This window comes from Rhincodon typus, chromosome 12 (genome assembly GCF_021869965.1).
Source record: "Rhincodon typus isolate 14 chromosome 12, sRhiTyp1.1, whole genome shotgun sequence".
Classification (NCBI taxonomy): Eukaryota; Metazoa; Chordata; class Chondrichthyes; order Orectolobiformes; family Rhincodontidae; genus Rhincodon; species Rhincodon typus.
Window position 1 is genome coordinate 33,856,138 of NC_063343.1, and position 20,336 is coordinate 33,876,473.

The 20,336-nt window shown below is 39.3% G+C and overlaps 1 protein-coding gene across 1 annotated transcript in view; it reads right to left on the minus strand.

Annotated features, from left to right (window-relative positions):
* Positions 1-20,336, minus strand: part of LOC109930332 (solute carrier family 23 member 1) — a 107,895-nt gene that overhangs the window by 69,565 nt on the left and 17,994 nt on the right. Inside the window, exon 2 of the mRNA XM_048603718.1 lies at positions 2,395-2,499. Within this exon, the coding sequence (XP_048459675.1) occupies positions 2,395-2,499 (105 nt within the window). The remainder of the gene's footprint in view (positions 1-2,394; positions 2,500-20,336) is intronic.

The following is a 20,336-nucleotide window of genomic DNA, read 5'->3' on the forward strand; positions in this document are numbered from 1 at the left end:
CCTAGACCCTTCATCAGATGAAGGGTCTAGGCCCGAAACGTCAGCCTCTCTGCTCCTATGATGCTGCTTGGCCTGCTGTGTTCATCCAGCCCTGCACCTTGTTGTCTTGGATTCTCCAGCATCTGCAGTTCCTACTATCTCTGATTCATATATATAAACTAGCCTGGTTTTGGTATCAGTGCAATTTTTCAAGTTTGCAGCTAATTTAACAACATTGTCAATCATGAGAATGGTTGCAGGTTTAGGAGGACACCAACAGCCTTTGGGCATTATGGCAAGATTCCATTTCAGGCCTGTACCTATAAGCCATGAAAATGCCTTCATGACATGTAAGGTTCCAGTTTTAAAAACCACACACACCTTACCTTGTGTGATGGAGCCAGTTTGTGTACGGAACATACAGTAGCATCAGTAATTACAGAACCCAGACTGTGAGCAAATCTATGATATAGTAGCCATGTAAATAGTTAGCATTGCAAATGAACTTTAACATATCTGACTCAAAAAGAACCCAAGTCTCTAATATATGTTAAATATACTAATATACAGTAAACCTCAAGCTGCATCAGAGCAGACAAGTTAGATACAATGGTGTGAAGTGATGCACTAAAAGAAAAATATGTGATGAGGTAGTATAACTTAAGTAACATGTTTTAATTTTAGGCAGATGCATAATCATTCACAAATCTTTGAAATGAAGCGTAAGTTGATGAAGGTGATTAAGAATGAATATGGAAAGTGTGGTTTTGTAAATTAGCGTATTAAATACAAAAACAAAGAAGCCCTGCTAATCTACTACTTGGGCCTTAGTTGTGGTATAGTATACAGTCTAAAGACCTGCACTTTAGCAGGGTAGCAAAAGACTTGGAAGCTGAAGACGAGGTTGGCCAGGGTGAGAAACTGGATGAACAGGAATTGTTCTCCTTAGAGCAGAGAAGGTTAAGATGAGATCTATTGGAGGAAATTAAAATGCAGTGATTTGGATAGAATAAGTATGGAGAAACAGGGTGAATCAGCAATGTGTATACCTTGTTTCAATTTAGTATACTAAGTCGCTGCTTACATGTAGTCTCCTCTGCACTGGGGAGACCAAATGCAGATTGGCTGACTGCTTTGTGAAACATCCCCATTCAGTCCACAGTGTAAGCTTCAACTTCTGGTGGTTTACCATTTTAATTCCCCGCTTTTAGAATATACACAAGTACAGGAGTACAGTGAAAAGTTTTTACAATAGCTGCCTTTAATGGCGTCATCTTTGGTGTAAGTACCTAGGTACAAATCTAGACACAAAAGAGGAATAAAAGGAAAAGTAGTAGCATTACTTACAGTATTTTTTAAAAAAGTTAACAATAGGGTAGTCATAACATAGTTGAAGGATTGATATTATAGTCCGGTAAAGAATTTCAAGTAGTAGCAGCTCAGCACGTGGTCTGACTGCCCACGCCAGGCCCCAGTCCAACAACTATCCTGCTCTATTCCAAGCCTCCAGTCCGCTCCACACTGGCACCTCGCTGCACCAAGGTAACTTGTGCTACTCTGGGACCCGTTACCCCCTCGTGCTACTCCAGGCCCCATTTCCCTGCACTTTGCTGTCTCTGACCTCTACACTTGTCCTATTGCAGTGTTCCAGTGAAGCTGAACACGAGCTGAAAGAATAGCACTTAATATTCCAGTTTAGCACTTTATAGCCTTCCATTGAACAGGATGTTTAGTTCAACACTTTCTGAATGTAACTTATGCACTCTTCTTTGTATTTTGTTTGCATGCATAATCCTTATCTTGCTTCTTTCATTTTTACTTTTGATGGCAAGTAATCATCATTCACTCTTCCTCTGGGCTCATCATTCGTTTCTTTCATCTTTTTGCTCCTGCCTGACCAACTCTTGCCATAATGTTTCCAACCTTCAACTAATGGCAGACACTTCTTTTTCCTTCCATTTTGCCCCCTGCTTATTTCACACATTTAAAAGCCGTCACAATTCAAACTTTATTTCTAATGAATAAAGGATCGTGACCTGAAATGTTAACTGCTTCTTTCCCCTCAGACCTGCTGAGTATTTGTAGCATTTTCAGTCAATACTAGGGAGAAATTTCACTCTGGTAATTAGATTGATCACCAATTATTTTTAAATCTTTGGCTTTTTGTTAAGAAACTTGTTGAGCTAAGAAGAGAATTCAGCAAGTATCTGCAAGAAGAGTGTTAAGATTCGGAACATGGAAAGAATGCAGAGTCAGATTTTATTGCAATTTCCTAATTTAGTTGGACATATTTGAGAAAAGGACTCATATGGGCAAAGGACTCATCTGGACTACTCTTAAAATAGTAGCACGGGAACAATGGAGCAAATGGTCTCCTCTTGTGTTGCACCAGACACAGTTAAATTTACATCTTACCATGTCACTTTTGTCACGAATTCTGTCATTCTTGTTATGAACTCTTTCGTCAACAGCTACACTGATTTCACGCATCTCTTTGTATGCAGGGCTTGGAATTCCGTTCTGGATGAAAACATTGGATCATGATTTAGTTATAATTTTGTAAAGAGAATTTAAATTACAAAACAACTTTCTATATACACAATATAATTGTGACAACTGTGCAATTAATTCTCTTCGCAATTTTTCCGTATTATGAGCAGGTACCCAATTTGCTAAATTACCAAATTAAAATATTAACAACAATTCGTTACAATGAAATATGCAATTAAAGCAACAGTGAGTATTACAGGTTTTTGGATATATCCAGACATTTCCACAAAGGCATCACAAGTTAGATGGATGTGATCCATTGAGAAAGTTGGAATACTGAGCAGCTTACATTTAACAAAGTTTAATCCCGTGCTCATGAATCAAAATTGGAAATGCCCATGTTAAGGCAATTATGGAGAAAAAGGAGTTTGATGCAAGCATTGTTTAAAAACAAAGCTGATCAAATTCTTGGCTTAATATGCTGATGGACTTGCAATTTTGTTTTCTAACCATTTAAAAAACCAGCTACTTCTAAATCAACCCAGGTTTCCTGTGCACTTAAACTTCAAAGAGTTTGGTCTTCTGCCAATTGTAGTCTTTCAGCAATTATTTCAAAGCTGACAACTTTTGTAGATCAAAGCTGCATTGGTAAAAGTCTCAAGTTGAAGACGTCTAACTCCAGAAATTAAATTTTCACTGTTTCCATTGCAGCTGTTTTACATAGCTTACTTGGCTGTAGCATTGAAATTAGTCCTCACTGGAGAAACATGGACAGTACAATTGTAAAATGAAGCTTAGCTTCCTATTCCTAGCATTCATTTCCTCAACAAAATGTGCAATAGCCCTTGAATCTTATTGCAGCATTGTCAAAACTATTATTTGTAAGTGAAAGTATTTTCCTTTCTTCCGATTAGTTATGCTAAATTATTACATATACTAATCACTTCTCAGTTGCTTTTGAATCAAGTTCTACAAGTTCAAGATGATCCCAGAATACTGTAATCCCTCATGATGTAGATGATTGCAGATCCAGTACCACAAAAATTTAAAGCTGTTGCCCCATGATAAAGCATGTTGAAAAAATTCAATATACAAATATTGCAAATATATAAAGTTAGCTTAAATTCTGTAGTGGAGAAAAATGCTTGAATATATAATCAAGGAAGAAATAACGAGATATCTGGATAGAAATTGACACATCAGGCAGACACAGCATGAGAGCCAGGTCGTGTTGAACTAATTTAATGGAATTCCTTGAGGTCATTTTGAGTGTAGTGGACAATGGGGAACCGGTGGATGTGGTGTATGTGGATTTCCAGAGGATTTCAACAAGGCGCTGCTCAAAAGGCTGCTGCACGGCATTATAGGTAATGTATTAGCATGGATACAAGATTAGTTAACTAACAGAAAGCAAAGAGTGGGGATAAAAGGGTGTTTTCTGCTTGGCGGTCAGTGGTTAGTGGTGTGACTCAAGGATCAGTGTTGGGACAGCAATTGTTTACAATTTGTCATCATAGAATCATAGAATCCCTACTGTGTGGAAACAGGACCTTCAGCCCATCAAGTCCACACCGATCCTTAGAGCATCCCACCCAGGCCCATTCTCCAAACCCACCTAATCTACACATCCCTGAACACTACAGGCAATTTAGCATGATCAATCCACCTAACCTGTACATTTTTTCACTGAGGAAGGAAACCGGAGCACCCGAAGGAAACCCACTCAGACACAGGGAGAATGTGCAAACTCCTCACAGACAGTCACCCGAGGGTAGAATTGAACTCGGGTCCCTGGCGCTGTGAGGTGGCAGTGCTAACCACTGTGTCGCCCAAAATCAGTGCACGAGAAATTCAGCATCAACACCACCCCCAAGGAACATCCCACCCAGACTCACTTCCCACCCTATAACCGTACATTTCCCATCCATCTAGTCTACACATCCCTGGGCACTCTGGGAATTTAGCTTGACCAATCCATCTAATCTGCACATCTTTGGACTGTGGGGGGAAACCCACCCAGACACGGGGAGAATGTGCAAACTCCACACAGACAGTCACCTGAGGGTGGGATTGAACCCAGGTCCCTGGCACTATGGCACAGCAGTGCTAACCACTGAGCCACCTGAGTTCAAGTTTACGTAGACAGTTTAGAGTCAGGACCAAGTGTAGTGTGTCAAAGTTCACAGATCATACTAAGATGAGTGATCAAGCAAATTGTACAGAGGACACTGAAAGTTTATAAGAGGGGTATAAGTAGGTTAAGAGAGTGGGCAAGGGTCTGGCAGATGGAGTACAATATTGGTAAATGTGAGATTATCCATTTTGGTAGGAGTAACAGCAAAATGGACTATTATTTAAATGGTGAAAAGTTGCAGCATTCTGCTATACAGAGGCACCTGGGTATCTTTGTGCAGGAATCACAGAAAAATTATTTGCAGGTACAGCTGGTAATTAAGGTGACAAATGGAATATTGTCCTTCATTGCTAGAGGGATGGAGTTTAAAAATTGGCAGGTTATGCTGCAGCTGTATAGAGTGCTCGTGAGGCCACCCCTGGAGTACTGTGAATAGTTTTGGACTCCTTACTGGGGAAAGGATATACAGGTAATTCTGCTATAATGCATGTTTCGTTAACACAAATTGGCTGTAACACAATTGAATAGTGAATGCTGTTTGGATAACATGAACTTTCTGCTGTACTGGTATAGTGATTTTCTATAGCAATTCCCCTATAACATCATTTTCTATAGCACAAGGTCACACAAGAACATAACTATCGGGTTATTTGAGAACTATCTGTACTAGCACTGGAAGGGGTGCAGAGAAGGTTCACTAACTTGATTCCGGAGTTGAGGGGGTTGGCTTATGGGGAGAGATGGAGTAGACTGGGACTATACTCATTGGAATTTAAAAGAATGAGGGGGGAATCTTATAGAAACATATCAAATTATGAAGGGAATAGATAAGATAGAAGCAGAGAGATTGATCTACTGGCAGGTGAAACTAGAATCAGGGGACATGGCCTCAAAATAAGGGGGAGAAGATTTAGGACTGAGTTAAGGAGGAACTTCTTCACCCAAAGGTTTGTGAATCTGTGGAATTCCCTGGCCAGTGAAGCAATTGAGCCTATCACATTGAATGTTTTTAAGGCAAAGATAGATAGATTTTTGAACACTAATTAAATTAAGGGTTATGGTGAGTAGGCAAGTGGAGCTGAATCCACAAAAAGGTCAGCCATGATCTTGTTGAATGGCGGACCAGGCTCAAGGGGCCAGATGGCCTACTCCTGCTCCTATTTCTCATGTTCTTATTTTTGTATTCAAACAAAAAAAAAATCAATAAAGTCACTTCAGGAAAAAAAATCTGGCAGCGTTTCTGTCTCTGAAATTGACAGTCCTGTCCCTAAAAGGTCACAGGAGGAATCCAAAGGATGTGACCTACACTGTTATAAGCCAGATTTCCAATTCCCAGACAGTTCAGTGATAAACAGCAATGTTACCAAAGGAAGACAACATGCATGCCTCCAATTTCCCTTGTGATATTTTCATTTTATTGTTTTGAAACAAAATAGATTTTCTACAGACACCCATTTTGGGAATTACTTATTTCAACGAAAACAATGCTGTGTTAAACTGTCTCTTTAAAACAAGCATACCCAAAAAGATGATGATATATTACCTTCAAAATGTCTCTCATTCTGGAATGCTGTCGAAAACAGCCTCTTGGCACAAGAAGTCAAGAAACAGTAAAGTCCCTTTTAGCACCAACGTCCTTTACTTCGAATTGAAAGCTGCATTTTTGATCTTCTGGTAAAAGATTAACTTCTTGATTGAACGTTTGAACTTTAACTAATAGTTCTTCATACATTAACTCAGACTGAGTTAGAATTCTTGATGGTTTAGCAGTCTTAATGGAAATAAGTTGATGTTGCCAACTTAGCTTTCACTTGTAACTAACATTAAAAATGCATCACTGCATTTCAGCTGGTTAATTCATGCTGCTTGTGCATCATTTCAAACAGGGGTCATGCCTCATTTATTTGAAGACGCACAAAGCTCTTTGGTAAGAAAAAGTGAGGTGGAACATCAAGATTAGTCTTTATCTTACGATTGGAAGATGTCAGAAACATGGAATAAGACATAGACAAAAAACCCATAGCTATGGTTTGTATATGTATGTGTCAGCTTAAAAAATCAAAACAGACTAAAAATGCTCATGTTAGTAAGTAAATTTCAAGCACATTCAAGGCACAGATGAACAATTCAGCTGTCATATTGCCATAGAATATTAGACACAGAGTGAATATGTAATAATTAGCTGGCTGGAGAATAAAAGCCAACTTTATGTCATACATTTACCCAAGAGTTCATGACAAAAATCAGAGTTGAGTTAATGTCATCTGCAGCTTTGTATCTTAGTGGAAAACATATAGGGTGAGGAATCTTCTTATCTGCCCACATTTTTCTATTCAATAGGAACAAATTTAGTAAGTGACATACCTCCCACACTACCCACTCTATTTTCAGTTTGTTTACAAGGGATAAAAATTTAGAAACAGCTGTTTATCCTTGAAATGAGTGATAGTTGGAAAATTTCCCAGCTTTGCATGCCCACCTAGAAACAATGGCTCCAGAAGGTGAAATTTCCTTTGCTAGGGTTAGGAGCTGTCTGAAGAAGTCAGTCCAGTTGACCCCAGGAAAGATTCTGAGGCAGCTATAGGGGCTGTTGATTGAGGAGGCATGCAGTTTAAATGAGCTCAAATTGATCTGGTCCCAACTGTAATAAAAACAAAAAAGGCTCTGTAGCTTTCACCATCCCCAACACCTCACACTCCCAACTATCAATGCCCACCCTTCCAATTGCCCATCCTGCCTCAGAAAGCATTATTTTCTTGAAATAATTGTGTGCCAGCTCAATTGAGAACTCTATATAATCTCCGCTCTCAGTTCCACAATGTTTGTTTAGAAAAACACACGTGGTTTTAAGTATTGAAACTTTCAAACGAGCTGGATGATTGACATTGGTTTTCTTTTATATATCTAACTGTTACCGTGGGGTTCATTGTGTCTATATTGGTGTATAGCAGGTGAAAGGTCATGGAAGTGACCTTTTGTACAGGGGCAGGATAGGCCTGGAGGTGGACTGTTGAACACAACTTTCAAAAGATTCCCTCATGCAGGCAATATTCAGGCAACTTACTGCATCCTTGACCATGACTCTTCCAAAAGTATAACCGGTGCAAATCCATGAATATTGCAAAGGTGTAAGCTATGCTTATCTCAACAAAGGAGTCAGGCAAGGTTTGAGCTTTCATGTCAAAAATCTGAACTTGTGTGGGCTTTCATTGTAGAAATCAGACATTGGGTGGATGGTTTGCATTAGAAGCTAAGGTAATGATGAGACAGTGCATCATAGACAGTTCCACAGGTATGCTGATTGATGTGGGCATGCATTCCATGTTGGAATGCATAGGCTCCAAGTTCTCACCAAGTTGATGGTGGACTGCTATAATGCTCCTTGGCAGTGATCTGAGGTTTCTTACAGACTTTAGTACACCAAACATTTTGATGTTTACATAATTTCTTTACGGCTTAATCCCAGGTTATTATCATTTTCTTATGCAGTCCATAGGATCAACACCATTCTCATCTACTTCATGCCCATAGGGCTGCTCTCTCAGAGAGAGAGAGAGAGAGAGAGAGACAGAGAATCCATAGTAAGTTATCCTGAGGGTCACTGAGCCATAGGTGAAGCAAGAGGTTGAGAAGGAGAGTCCATCATGGTAACTTCAGCATATGTGGGAATTGAACCTTTGGTTTTGGTATCTCTTTGCATTGCACACTAGCCATCCAGCTAAAAGAATCAGTACTCAACACTGACATCTAGCCACCCATCCTGGCTATCTTCTCCACTGCAGCATCACCACACCCTCCAAGCAGCTGAACACTTGTGCCCAGCAGGTAAATATATGCAGATCCCACCTCTACCATATCCTCTAAATTAAGAGCATCATCTGTGTCAGAGCCAATGATTGAGATTGTGGAATGAAATAAATGTTGTATTTTTACATTCACTGCTTTTTTGCTCTTCGTCCACTGCTAGGTCAAGTTGGGGTGTTTGTGCATCTGAAATGGAAAACAGGCCAAAATATATTGTGAAAAGGGGAGTGTGTGCACCATTAACTGCTTGCAATTCAAGAGAACTACATGGAAGATTAAGTACACAAATACACAGCTTCAATACCTTATGATGTACTGGATTCCATGTCTATTCCTAGAATTGCCATAAGGATACTTCCCCTTCACTATTTCCTGTAACTTCTCATTGTATGTCACGGTCTACTGTTAAAAATAGATAATCATGGTTGAATAGGTGGAAACCCATGAAACATGGAAGATATGGTGTGAAACTTTCAATACTGAGAGGGCAAATGAAATGTATGAATCAGGTATGATTTGTTAATGACAAATTATTAGATAGATGATGATGGTTGTTTGGGAAACAAAGCAGTTAGCCGAATAGGGCATTTAAAAAAAAGATATAAATCACTGATCTTATTTTTTTATGCAAGATCATTGTCTATGTACTTGGAATTTGCCTCCATTGCCATCTTTTAACATTGATTTCTGATCAAGTGCCCAGGAGACTTTTGTATGAGATTACCGATCACTCTTCTAGGCTGCTTTTTTGTCTTTCAACCAAGCCTTCCAGTGAACCATCTCACGGCTTTCTTGACAGCTTTATCCCATGGTCATTCTTCAGGTTCAACTGCAAGAATAAGGCTCAGAAACAGCCACAATAAAAACAGAAAGGGTGGGGGGGCATCATATTTGAGCTTTATCTGCTCTCAAGACCCTTCTAGGCCCGAAACGTCAGCCTTTCTGCTCCTATGCTACTTGGCCTGCTGTGTTCATCCAGCTCTGCACCTTGTTGTCTCGGATTCTCCAGCATCTGCAGTTCCTACTATCTCCATCTGGTTCACTAACTTCTTGTAGGGAAGGAAACTGCCATCCTTACTTGGTCTGGCCTACACATGACTCCAGACCCATAGCAATGCAGTTTACTCTTAACTGTCCTCTGGGCAATTAGGGATGAGCAATAAATGCTGCCTAGCCAGTGACACCCTCATCACATGAAAGGAAAAATAAAGTTGACATTCTGTCTATATTTGACCAAACAGTTGTAACTGGCCTGTACACCACAATTCTTAGACCCATTTCTGTGTCTAATCTTAATTCCCTTCACTTAACCCCTACTATGTAGGCAATAGGACAAAGTAATATAAATGTTAAGAAAATGTGATCCTTAGACTTTAGTACAGATTGGGTACAAAGACAAGAAAGTTACAGCAAACATTTAAAATTACTAGCTAGAGACATTTGGAGCACTAAGCTAGGAAGGATATTAAAGCCTTGGAGAGGATATGGAGCTGATATGGAGGCGTGAATGTTTACACAGAAAGCATCAGCCTTCCAAAAGGAAAGGCACTGTCCTTTCCTCTACAGTCAAAAAAAACCTCTTGCCTGAAGAAAGCCAGTTTATTTCTTATTTGTTGCTATAAACTGTAGCTTTGAAGCAAAAGTCAGGAGATTTTGTACATTGTGAACCAGGTGCTTGGTGTCTCCTGCAAACAGGAAGATTGAGGAGCAGCAAGTCCTGACAAGCAAAACAGATCATTTCAGCAAACCCTGTGGACAGGAACCATTGAACTGCCTTCCTTGTCTTTCCCTCTGCTCATAACTCTCATGTTTGTTTAGTATAGGCATGTGTCTGTAGAGTTTTCTATAGAGATTAGAGTCTTAACCGTTACAGTAATATGTCAATGGCTCTTCGGGGGAGGCGATGGCCCAGTGATTTTATCGCTAACAATTGATCCACAGACCCAGGTAATGTCTCAAGGTCCTGGGTTTTATCTGGCCAAGTCAGGTGGTGGAATATGAATTTAATTCACAAGTTTTATTAAAGACTCTAATGATGACCATGAAACCATCCTCAATTGTCCTGGTTCCTGAATGTCCTTTAGGAAAAGTCAACTGGTCTGGTCTACATGCGACTCTGGATACATAGTAAATGTGGTTGACTCTGAACTGCTCTGTGGGCAGTATGGATGCCCAGCCAGTGACGCCTACATGCCATGAATCAATTAAAAAAAAATTGTTTACCAGTAAACAGATTCTAACTACACATAATAAATAGTAATTCTTAAGTGCAGAGTAAAGTTCATGCTTTCTGTCAACTTTGATCTAAAGACAATTGTATTGGGGAATTTTGTGTACTTGAAAAAATCATTAACTTTTGTGATAACTCCAAGAATCAAAGATCAATCATTCATGATCAAAATTCAGATAATCCTAGCTCATCCCATTTTGAGTCTCTGCTTATGCATTTTATTCATTATCTCTGAAGTGCTCAGATCCTATAAAAGGACATGCAGGCAAGGCATTATCAGCTTGTCTCCTTATTTTAGTAGTTGGGGGAGGGGAGGAAATGTTCCTTTTCTGGCATGCGTTGTTCCCATAGTGATGCTGATCTTTCTGATTCATCGAACAGAATGTTTCGCCCACACATTCAGACACTGGAAATGGCACGAGAAGTGGGGGGAAAAAAAAATTGATAAAGAGTGGGCGTTGAGTAAATTTTCCCATTAAGTTTTCAAAGTCTTAAATCTGAACCTGGTTAAAAAGCAAGGAGGACTCCATATAATTGGATCTGATTTCACCTCAGTTCTGAAAGTTGTTCTTCTCCCAGTTACTAGTAAGAAATTTTATGATGTTGCTTCCTGACTTGAAGTGGTTATCTGGTGACTACAGTGTGCTAGCATCTTCTCTGAACCTCCATCCTGGCCATAATTCCTCAACAGGGTTATAGGGGGATAGGTCTGAGTGGAATGCTCCAAGGATCGGTGTGGACTTATTGGGCCGAAGGGCCTGTTTCCACACTGTAGGGAGTCTATGATGATTTCTATGATGAAATCTTAGGAGCATGCTCAGGCAAGGACCTGCATGCTCCATCCACAAGGGGCAGTATGGTGGCTCGGTGGTTAACAATGCTGCCTCACAGCGTTAGGGACCTGAGTTTGATTCCAGCCTTGGGTGACCGTGTGTGGAGCTTGCACATTCTCCCCAGGTCTATGGATTTCCACTTGGGTGCTTTGGTTTCCTCTCACAGTCCAAACATATACAGGTTTGATGGATTGGCTGTGCTAAATTGCCCTGTAGTGTACAGAGACATGTAGACTAGGTGGGTTAGTCATGGGAAATGCAGGATCATAGAAATATGATGTTTTTTGGAGGTTTGGTGCAGACTTGATGGGCCAAATGTCTTCTTTCTGTACTGAAGGAATTCAATGATTCTAAGAGTGAGAATCAGCAAAAACTGACCTCACCACAATCGGATTAACTTCAAATTCTGTTCAACATAGCATTTCAGTACTCACTGACACCTCATCACATTATTGCGAGACTTCTCTGCACACAGGCACAGCCACCCATCATGCACCTGCACGGAACACATCTCCAAGATCTTAGAGATAGTAAGAACCGCAGATGCTGGAGTCAGAGAAAACACAGTGTGGAGTGGAGGAACACAGCAGGTCATCTTCTCTCCCACCTATTCCCCCTACCTATCCCACTGACCAATCCCCACCACTGTCTACCTGCACTCACCTATCACCATCCCACTGACCAATCCCCAGCCCCACCCCTCCTCTCTATTTATTTCTGACTCCCTTCCCCCTCCCCCATTTCTGAAGAAGGGTCCCGACTCAAAATGTCAACTTCCCTGCTCCTCTGATGCTGCCTGGCCTGCTGTGTTCCTCCAGCTCCACACTGTGTTATCGCCAGGATCTTAGTTTGCTTTAGTAGTCCTTACTCGAATGGTCACATCATCTTGCCTTGCTTTTTAATGAATTGCCACTTCATTCAGAACATAGTTTCCAGTACTGAATAGTCAGCCAGAAGGGGAGAGGGTAGGAGAACATGTCCTATGAATGTGAAAGACTAATGTTCTACTCTAAATCAAGCATTTACAGTACACTCAGATTATGCCACATAATCCTGGCACTCCGAAGCAGGCAAAGAGGGGATGTGATGAATACCAGAGAACTAGTAGAGAGGCAACAGTCTTCTATAGAGGATGGTGAGGACATGGAGCAGCAGGAACATGACTTGACCATGATAGAGTGGTGTAGTGTTAGGATTTGAGATATTGGGTTGTGTAACATTGAGATCTCAGCTTGACCATGAGAAGTCACTACCATCTCCCAAAATCTCCAGTATTTTCTCCTTGTACAGAAGATGGAGATCAAAGTTAGCCATCCACTACCCGCCTTGCATCCTCTGTCCCATTGTGGGCTGTTTTCTGCTGCAGTCAAAGACAAAAGGGAAGGATTGAGTGAAATAAAAGTGGCTATCACAGGTGTGACAGTGGATGCAAGTGCAGGAAAAGTGGTGTGGTATCTTGACTGGTTACCAGTACAGCCATTAAGGGTAGATGGCCTGCAACAGTGAGTATGATAAATGCTGAGCCTTGATGGGAGGTACGTGCAGTTGCAGAACCAGAATATGTTAGTGAGGTAGGGGGGAGAGAGAGAGAGAGCGCGAGACTCATACCTGCTGAATAGTGAAGGTCATGCACCTTATGGTACTTCTGTTCCCGTGGACAATTGATACATCACTGACTAGGTTGCAAATTTAGACCAGGTTGGCATCATCTGGTGCTGTCACATCCTTTGGTTGGTCCGGGGAAAGACAAAAGCTTTGCTTTCTTGTTGACAAAGAAGAGGGATGCCAATTTCCCTTTTAGCCATATACTTTGGGAATTGTGCACCAACATACTAAAGGGCAGATCCTGGCATTCATTGTTTGAAGTTGTGTGCAGCTGTTGTTTAAGCAGGGCACCTTAGGTGTGAAAACCAGAAAGTCCTGGCACTGGCAAGCATCTCTCACTTTGTTTTCTGTGAGATTGAACAAAAGCAGTGTTATGGAGTCCAATGCCTAATTAATACAGGTGAGCAGCACAAAATTGCATGGAAAAGAACTGTTGCCAGGACTCAGAAGAAATCCCCCCATGAAACGCAAATTATCAAAACAGGGGAAAATTCAGCCCAATATCTCTGCTGGATTGACAACATATAGAGCATGTTTAGCTGTCGTTGCTAGATTTTGCTTTTAAATTTAAGTGAAGATTGCTGCTTATCCCAGATCTCAAGCTTGTGTACATGCTCACACTGACGACACATTGGGCAAGATAAACTTTACTAGAGCATTCACGTATCCATGTATTGCTTTACTATATTGGTTGCTGTATCTCTGCTGCAGCTCTCACCTCAACAATAGACAGGAAATATCCTTTTGTTGTCAGAACATGACCTCCGTACTTGACTTCATGCATCTTCAATTGTATCATCTTTTTAATTCCAATTTTCCCCCCCCTTAAGCAGTTTCTTCTGCTGTTTGTAATGACTGCTTGTTTTCTTTCACTTACTAATCATTGACACCTCCTCAGTGATTTATTCTCTTCATCCATTTTACCATTCAAAAAAATAATGATGGAGCCATTGAGGACGATAGTGTCACAAAATCCTCCACCTTGACTTTCAGGCTAGGTTCGAAGACAGCTGTAAATTTTTTTTTAGCAGATGCTATGTTGGTCTCACTCCCAGTCACTTGTAGATACATTTCAACAGGATGACAAAGTCCTGAGAAAAATATCTTGTAGCTTTTTGGGATGCATTCAGCAGTCAAATAACCTAATGACATACATCATTTTTAGCTTTGGTACATGCGGATGGCACTAACAAAGCCATCCTAATTATCCTGGGTATATTGAATATTGAATATTGAATCCTAGGCCAGGTCAGAGGGCAGTTAAGAGTTAACAGAATTACTTTGTATCTGGAGACATGCAGGCTAGACAGAGGGTGGCAGACTATTTTACAAAAGGAAATAAAAGGACATCAGTAAACCAGACAGGCATTTGTAATAAATTGATGACCATTTCATTATCAAATTACTATAACCGAGACCTCAATTCTAGATAGTTAATTGAATTTAAATCCCACAAGCTATAATTGTGGGTTTTGAACTCATGCATCTAGCCTCTAGAGCATTAGTGTAACTCTCTTGATTACTAATCAAGCTGACAATTAAGGTAGTAGTCTAGTGATAAGAAAACTGGATTAGTGATCAAGCTTCTCAGGATAATATACTGAGGATATGGGCTTGATTCTCACCATGGCAGATGGTGAAATTTGGACTCAGTATCTTCTGCAATGTTTCAGTGACATCTGTGTAACCAATTATCATACAAATCCATTTAGTTCACCGATTCCATTTAGGGAAGGAATTCTGCCTTCTTTGAAGTCATACAACGAGGTAACGTAGTTGACTCTTAACCATCTTCCTCTGGGCAGTCAGGAATGGGCAATAAATTCTAGCCAAGCCAACAACATCCACAACTCATGAACATATTTAAGAAAAACATTACCACTAATTCACCTTTTCCCCTTGTGTAGAGTTAACCCCTGAGAGAGATCAGTGATATTTGGAAATGAATGTACTGGTCATACTGGACATCTGCTCTGAAGTGAAATCAAGATAAATCAAACCAGTGTGTCTCATTCATTCGTTTTGTTGATTTTTCCCCTCTGGGTTATCAGTCTAAGTTGCAGATTGTTGTCTTCATTTGTCCTTGCTTTATTCCTGCAAACTTGGGTCCTTTACAGCAAAACTTACTCAATCTCAGTTTCACAACTTTGATTGACATGATGGATGAAACATATCAATTGGCTGCCATAATCTAAAATGAAAACATCCGCGGCAGAGGTACAGATCACATGACTACAGCAAGCCAGATCATATACTGCATTTCTCCAAACAAAGGGTACATTTAAGAGTTTCAATCTTTGAGAATGAATTACTCCTCATAAATAAACATGTTTCCTCTATTGGATGGATCAGTAACCATATAACTGAACAAAATGAAAGAATGTTTTCCACCAACAGAGCAATTATGTTGATCCAGATTGTTCCATTTGAAAAATGGTGGTGAAAGCAGATTCTAAAAGAAATTTAAAAGAGGGCATTCAACATGTTACTTCAAAAGGTAATAAATTATCACATTCCAAGAAAGGATTAGGACTACTGAAGGACTACAAGTCACTGCAACAGTTGTTGACATTTAGTAATATAAACTTGAGGGGAAAAAAAAACAAGATGGGAGAGAGTAACATAGGAAAAAGATACAATAGTAGGTTATTCAACTCTTCCAGCCTGTTGTGCCATTCAATATAATCATGGCTCATCATTCAACTCAGTATCCTGTTCTTGCTTTCGCCCATACCCTTTGATCCCTTTAGCCTTGACAACTAAATTTATTGCCTTCTTGCTAACATTCACTATTTTGGACTCAACCACATTGTGACAAAGAATTCCATTGGCTCACCACTCCCGCTCTCTGGGTGAAGAAATATCTTCTTTTCTCAGTTCTAAATGGCCAGCCCTATAATCTTAGGCTCTGACCCCTAGTTCTGGACTCCTCAGCCATTGGGAACATCCTTCCTGTATTTGCCCTGTCTAGTCCTGCTGAACCTTTATAGGTTTTTATGACATGTCCCTCACTCTTCAAAACTCCAGTGAATAGCCTCTCTTCATATGTCATACGCAAGAAATAATAAGTTATAAAACAGGACATAAAGTGAAAGTAAAGAATAGGACGAGAAAAATACATTAGCATTCCCACCTCTTCCTCCCTCAATGGCTTTGCCATGTCATCAGTGCTATACTTTGCACTGAAGAACTGATCTGTCTAACCTTAATTAGGTTATTTTTGTGTAATTCACTTAATTGAACAGATAACCCACAGCAACAATTGTACTTAGAGGGAAAAGCTCTCTTTAAAGTCAAGGTGCAGTAGTAATTCTGGAATTCTGTAATGTCAATATTGGACCAGATTTTTCAACGTGGAGGCTAATACTACACCTGCAGTTCAATGTATGTTTAAAGGTGTTCCTGTTCAGGTTGCCTTGAACTTCCAGAAAGTGGATGACAGAATACCATTAAATGAAATTAAATGACATGCTGTTGATATACAAATGTACAGTAACCTGATCTAGTTAAGATTTGGCCATTCCGCTGTACTGTTTCATCTCAATTACTGAACAACATCCCTCTGGACTGGAAATTAACAAGGGGAGTCCCATTCCATCAGACTTTACGTATTGGGGTTTCAAATTTTAAAACACTTTCTTGCCATCTTTTATCCTTCAATCTCTAATCTATCTTTCCTTCTCTGTCCCTCATCTAACTTGACCCATTATTCTAACTAGCACTTCCAGGTTTAGACTTGCTAAATGATTGGTTAAAATGCTCCAAATATACAATATAGTTGTTACCTGATTACACTGTAGAAGGTACTGAACTTTGCTCTAATTTAAAGTAAGTTTAAATACAAAAAGATTGACAGGCAATTAATATAAGTACTGTTTCTCTGCCACTGACCATACAATCTTTATTCCATAGGCATTGACTTCTCAACAGTTCTGGAATTCCAAAGGGTTAGATAAATGAGGTTACCCTTAGTCTTAGAATCAACATCTATCATACCACTATAAATTGTACTTCATCATCATGAAATAAACTTCATCTGGTTTAAGATTAGATCACTTCTGGTTAGGACTACCGAGTGATTTTTTACTACCACACTAGACCAGTCAAATCCTTTAGATGTCAACATTTAAAAAAGGATAGTGTCAAATAATCTACCAAATGTATCTTTCATCAAGGTGGCTTTGGTGAAAAACAATCATAATGAGCAGTAGTATGTCGCAGCTTAATGCAAATGCCTTACTGTAGCATGGCACAGCTGCTGAAGTAAGTTTAGATTAAAACCAAATCATGAGATTGATACCTTTGGAATTTATAATCATGTGGAAGCCTCCTTAGTTCAATCATTGTATTATATTCTTCATATTGTCATGGATGTGAATCTAACTGGTAAGGCTACTACTTCTTGTCCATCCCTATTTGCCCTGGGACTGAGTGACATGCTAGGTCATTTGAGAGACACAGTTAAGAGTCAATCACATTGAAGTGGTCTGGACAGTGGGAAAGACCAGATAAGCGAGCAAATTTGCTTCCTTAAAAATAGGAACTTAATGAACCAATTGTGTTTCCATGATAACCAATAATAGTTCTATGGTCACTGATGACCGTGCTTCCAACAATGATAGATGCAGTAACGCTGTTATCTTTTGCAACATAAGAAGTTGGGCATAGATATTGTGGTAGTGTGGTTGTAATGTCTGTTGGATTCTTATGTATGAGAATTGTATTCCTTAGGCACTGAAGTGTCTGGCAAATATTAAGCTATTAGATTACAAAGGAACATGCGTCCAGTAAACTATCATACTGCAAGTGATCCAAAGTATGATGAAGTATAAGATCTTTATACACACGGGTCATATTTTATGGTAGTGATACTTATGAGCATCTTTCTTAAAACCATACTATCCTTGACATATTAAAATTATTCAAGATTAATTAATTGCATTCTGTCATGACTGACTGGCATAAAATTCTGAAAGTCAAGATTTGCTATTCTCAGAATCACCACAAAAGTTAAAGATTTTTAAAAAATAAATATGCAAAATTACCAAAATTTACCCATCTTCTATATCTAGTTGACAAAAAATAAGGACAAGATTTCTGGACTTAAAAATAATTGTCATTTATCACATCTAATTAGATTAGCTACAGTTAGATGATCATGATCCTTTGCATACAACTAAATTAGGAGTCTTGTGCTGATGTGGTAGTGTCTCTACCTCTGAGCCAGGACCCAAGTTTAAGTTCCACCTGCTCCAGAGATGTGTAATAATATCACGGGACAGGTTGAGTTAAAAAGATACAACTTGTAATTAGAACTCTAATCCTCTTATAAACTCCTTATACACCTCAGAAAAGATAGACAGGAAGGAAAACATGTGGATGGAGTAATACTGGGAACACAGGTCAGTAGTCATTGTACACAGGGTCCATTGAGATAGCTCATGTGTGTCAGAATGTTGCTTCTCAGTTGTCCTTCTCCACATGTTTCCACTGGTTTGGAAGACCATTACACAGGGGGCTAGTTCACATTAGGTCTGACTTAATTAAAAAGTCAGAAATTATAGCAACTAAAGGACAGATAAACTGGTTTTCTTCAGGCTTAACATGGTTCACTGCAGGGAAGAGAGAGAGCTTCCAAGCTGCCCATGGCCCAAAGCCTTCTGTGCATCTTGTACACAGTCACAGGCAGAAGACGTTTGTCATTGGTATCCGTTAACTGGTCTAAGAACTAATCCATTATGTTTTACCAACTAAAGCTGTAACATTGTATTCTTCGCTCTGTTCTATTACCTTAATACACTTTGTATGGTATGATCTGATTGTATTACATGCAAAACAAAAAAAACTTTTCACTGTACCTGGGTACATGTGACAATACTTAATCAATTCAAAATCAAATCCAACCCTTTGGCTCCAGTTCATCTGCAAACTACGTTTCAAGCACTGTTTGAACATATTGTGTAAATTATGTTCGAGTGTCAGCTGACTTGTTTTCAAAACATGCAATCTTCCAGTTGTCATTGTTCCTCTATTTTTAGAAGAAGAAAGAGATATTTGCTCATTTCATACCACAATTAAAAACACAGTAAAAAATACATAATACTTGAATATGTAAAGACATTAGCTGCCATGGTCAGATTTGAACTCATGTCCTTAGAAAATTACTCTAGTGTATTTATATTACCATAATGGCACTACCTGCCTCCAAAAGAAATCTTACAAAATAAATCTCATTGAAATGTAATTGATCAGCACATTTTAGGTGATGAGAAATTTCATATTGTTCTATTCCTGTGTATCTCTGTAACAATCTGATGGGTATACCAAGGAGGGCTAATATCAAAAGTTGCACAATCATGGTTTCATATTCTTTTGGAAGCTTTGATGTTTAAATGAGACAGAACAGAAATGATTAGTTCAAGCCTTAATTAGTTTAACAACGGCCCTTGTACAATCAAATCTGCATACTCATTTTCTGCTTGCTTGAACTAATGCAACCTGAAATGTTATAATGAACCCTGACCATGTTATATTTCTTACTGTGATTTAGATGGATATAATCTTTAAAATATCTAAAAAGACATTGCTCATTAGATCAGTCTTGTGGAAGAGCCTAACATAACTGGATTATACATTACCAATGCTAAAGAACCAAAGTTGGATAAATACTATAATTTATGATAACAGGATACCCAGAAAACCATAATAAGATTAAAGAGATCATAAATTATCAAAAGGACATTGTGTTCAGCAAATCAGAATGTAGCTTGGAAGAATGAATAGATGGAAAATAGCAAATAACATAATTATAGGTTTTTTTTAAAAGAAAGCACTAAGTGGCAATAGCATTGCACAGAATTAAGACGCATGAGGTTTGAGGTAATATGTTAGCAAGGATTAAGGATTGACTAAAGAATATGAAACAAAATAATGCAAGATATAATTGCCCTAAAACCACTACAATTGAGATTCATTAAACTGGTTCCCTGAATATTACCCTATAGAGGGGAGATGGAGACTAGGTTCATATTTCCCAGTGTTTAAAAGAATTGTAGGTAATCTAACGCGTGGCACAATGGTTCAGTAGTTAGCACTGCTGTCTCACAGTGTCAGGTACCCGGATTAGACTCCACCATCGGGCAACTGTGGAGTTTGCATGTTCTCCCTGTGTCTGTGTGAGTTTCCTCAGCATGTTCCTTTTTTCTTCCACAGCCCAAAGATGTGCAGGTTATGTGGATTAGCCATGGGAAATGGTCACAGA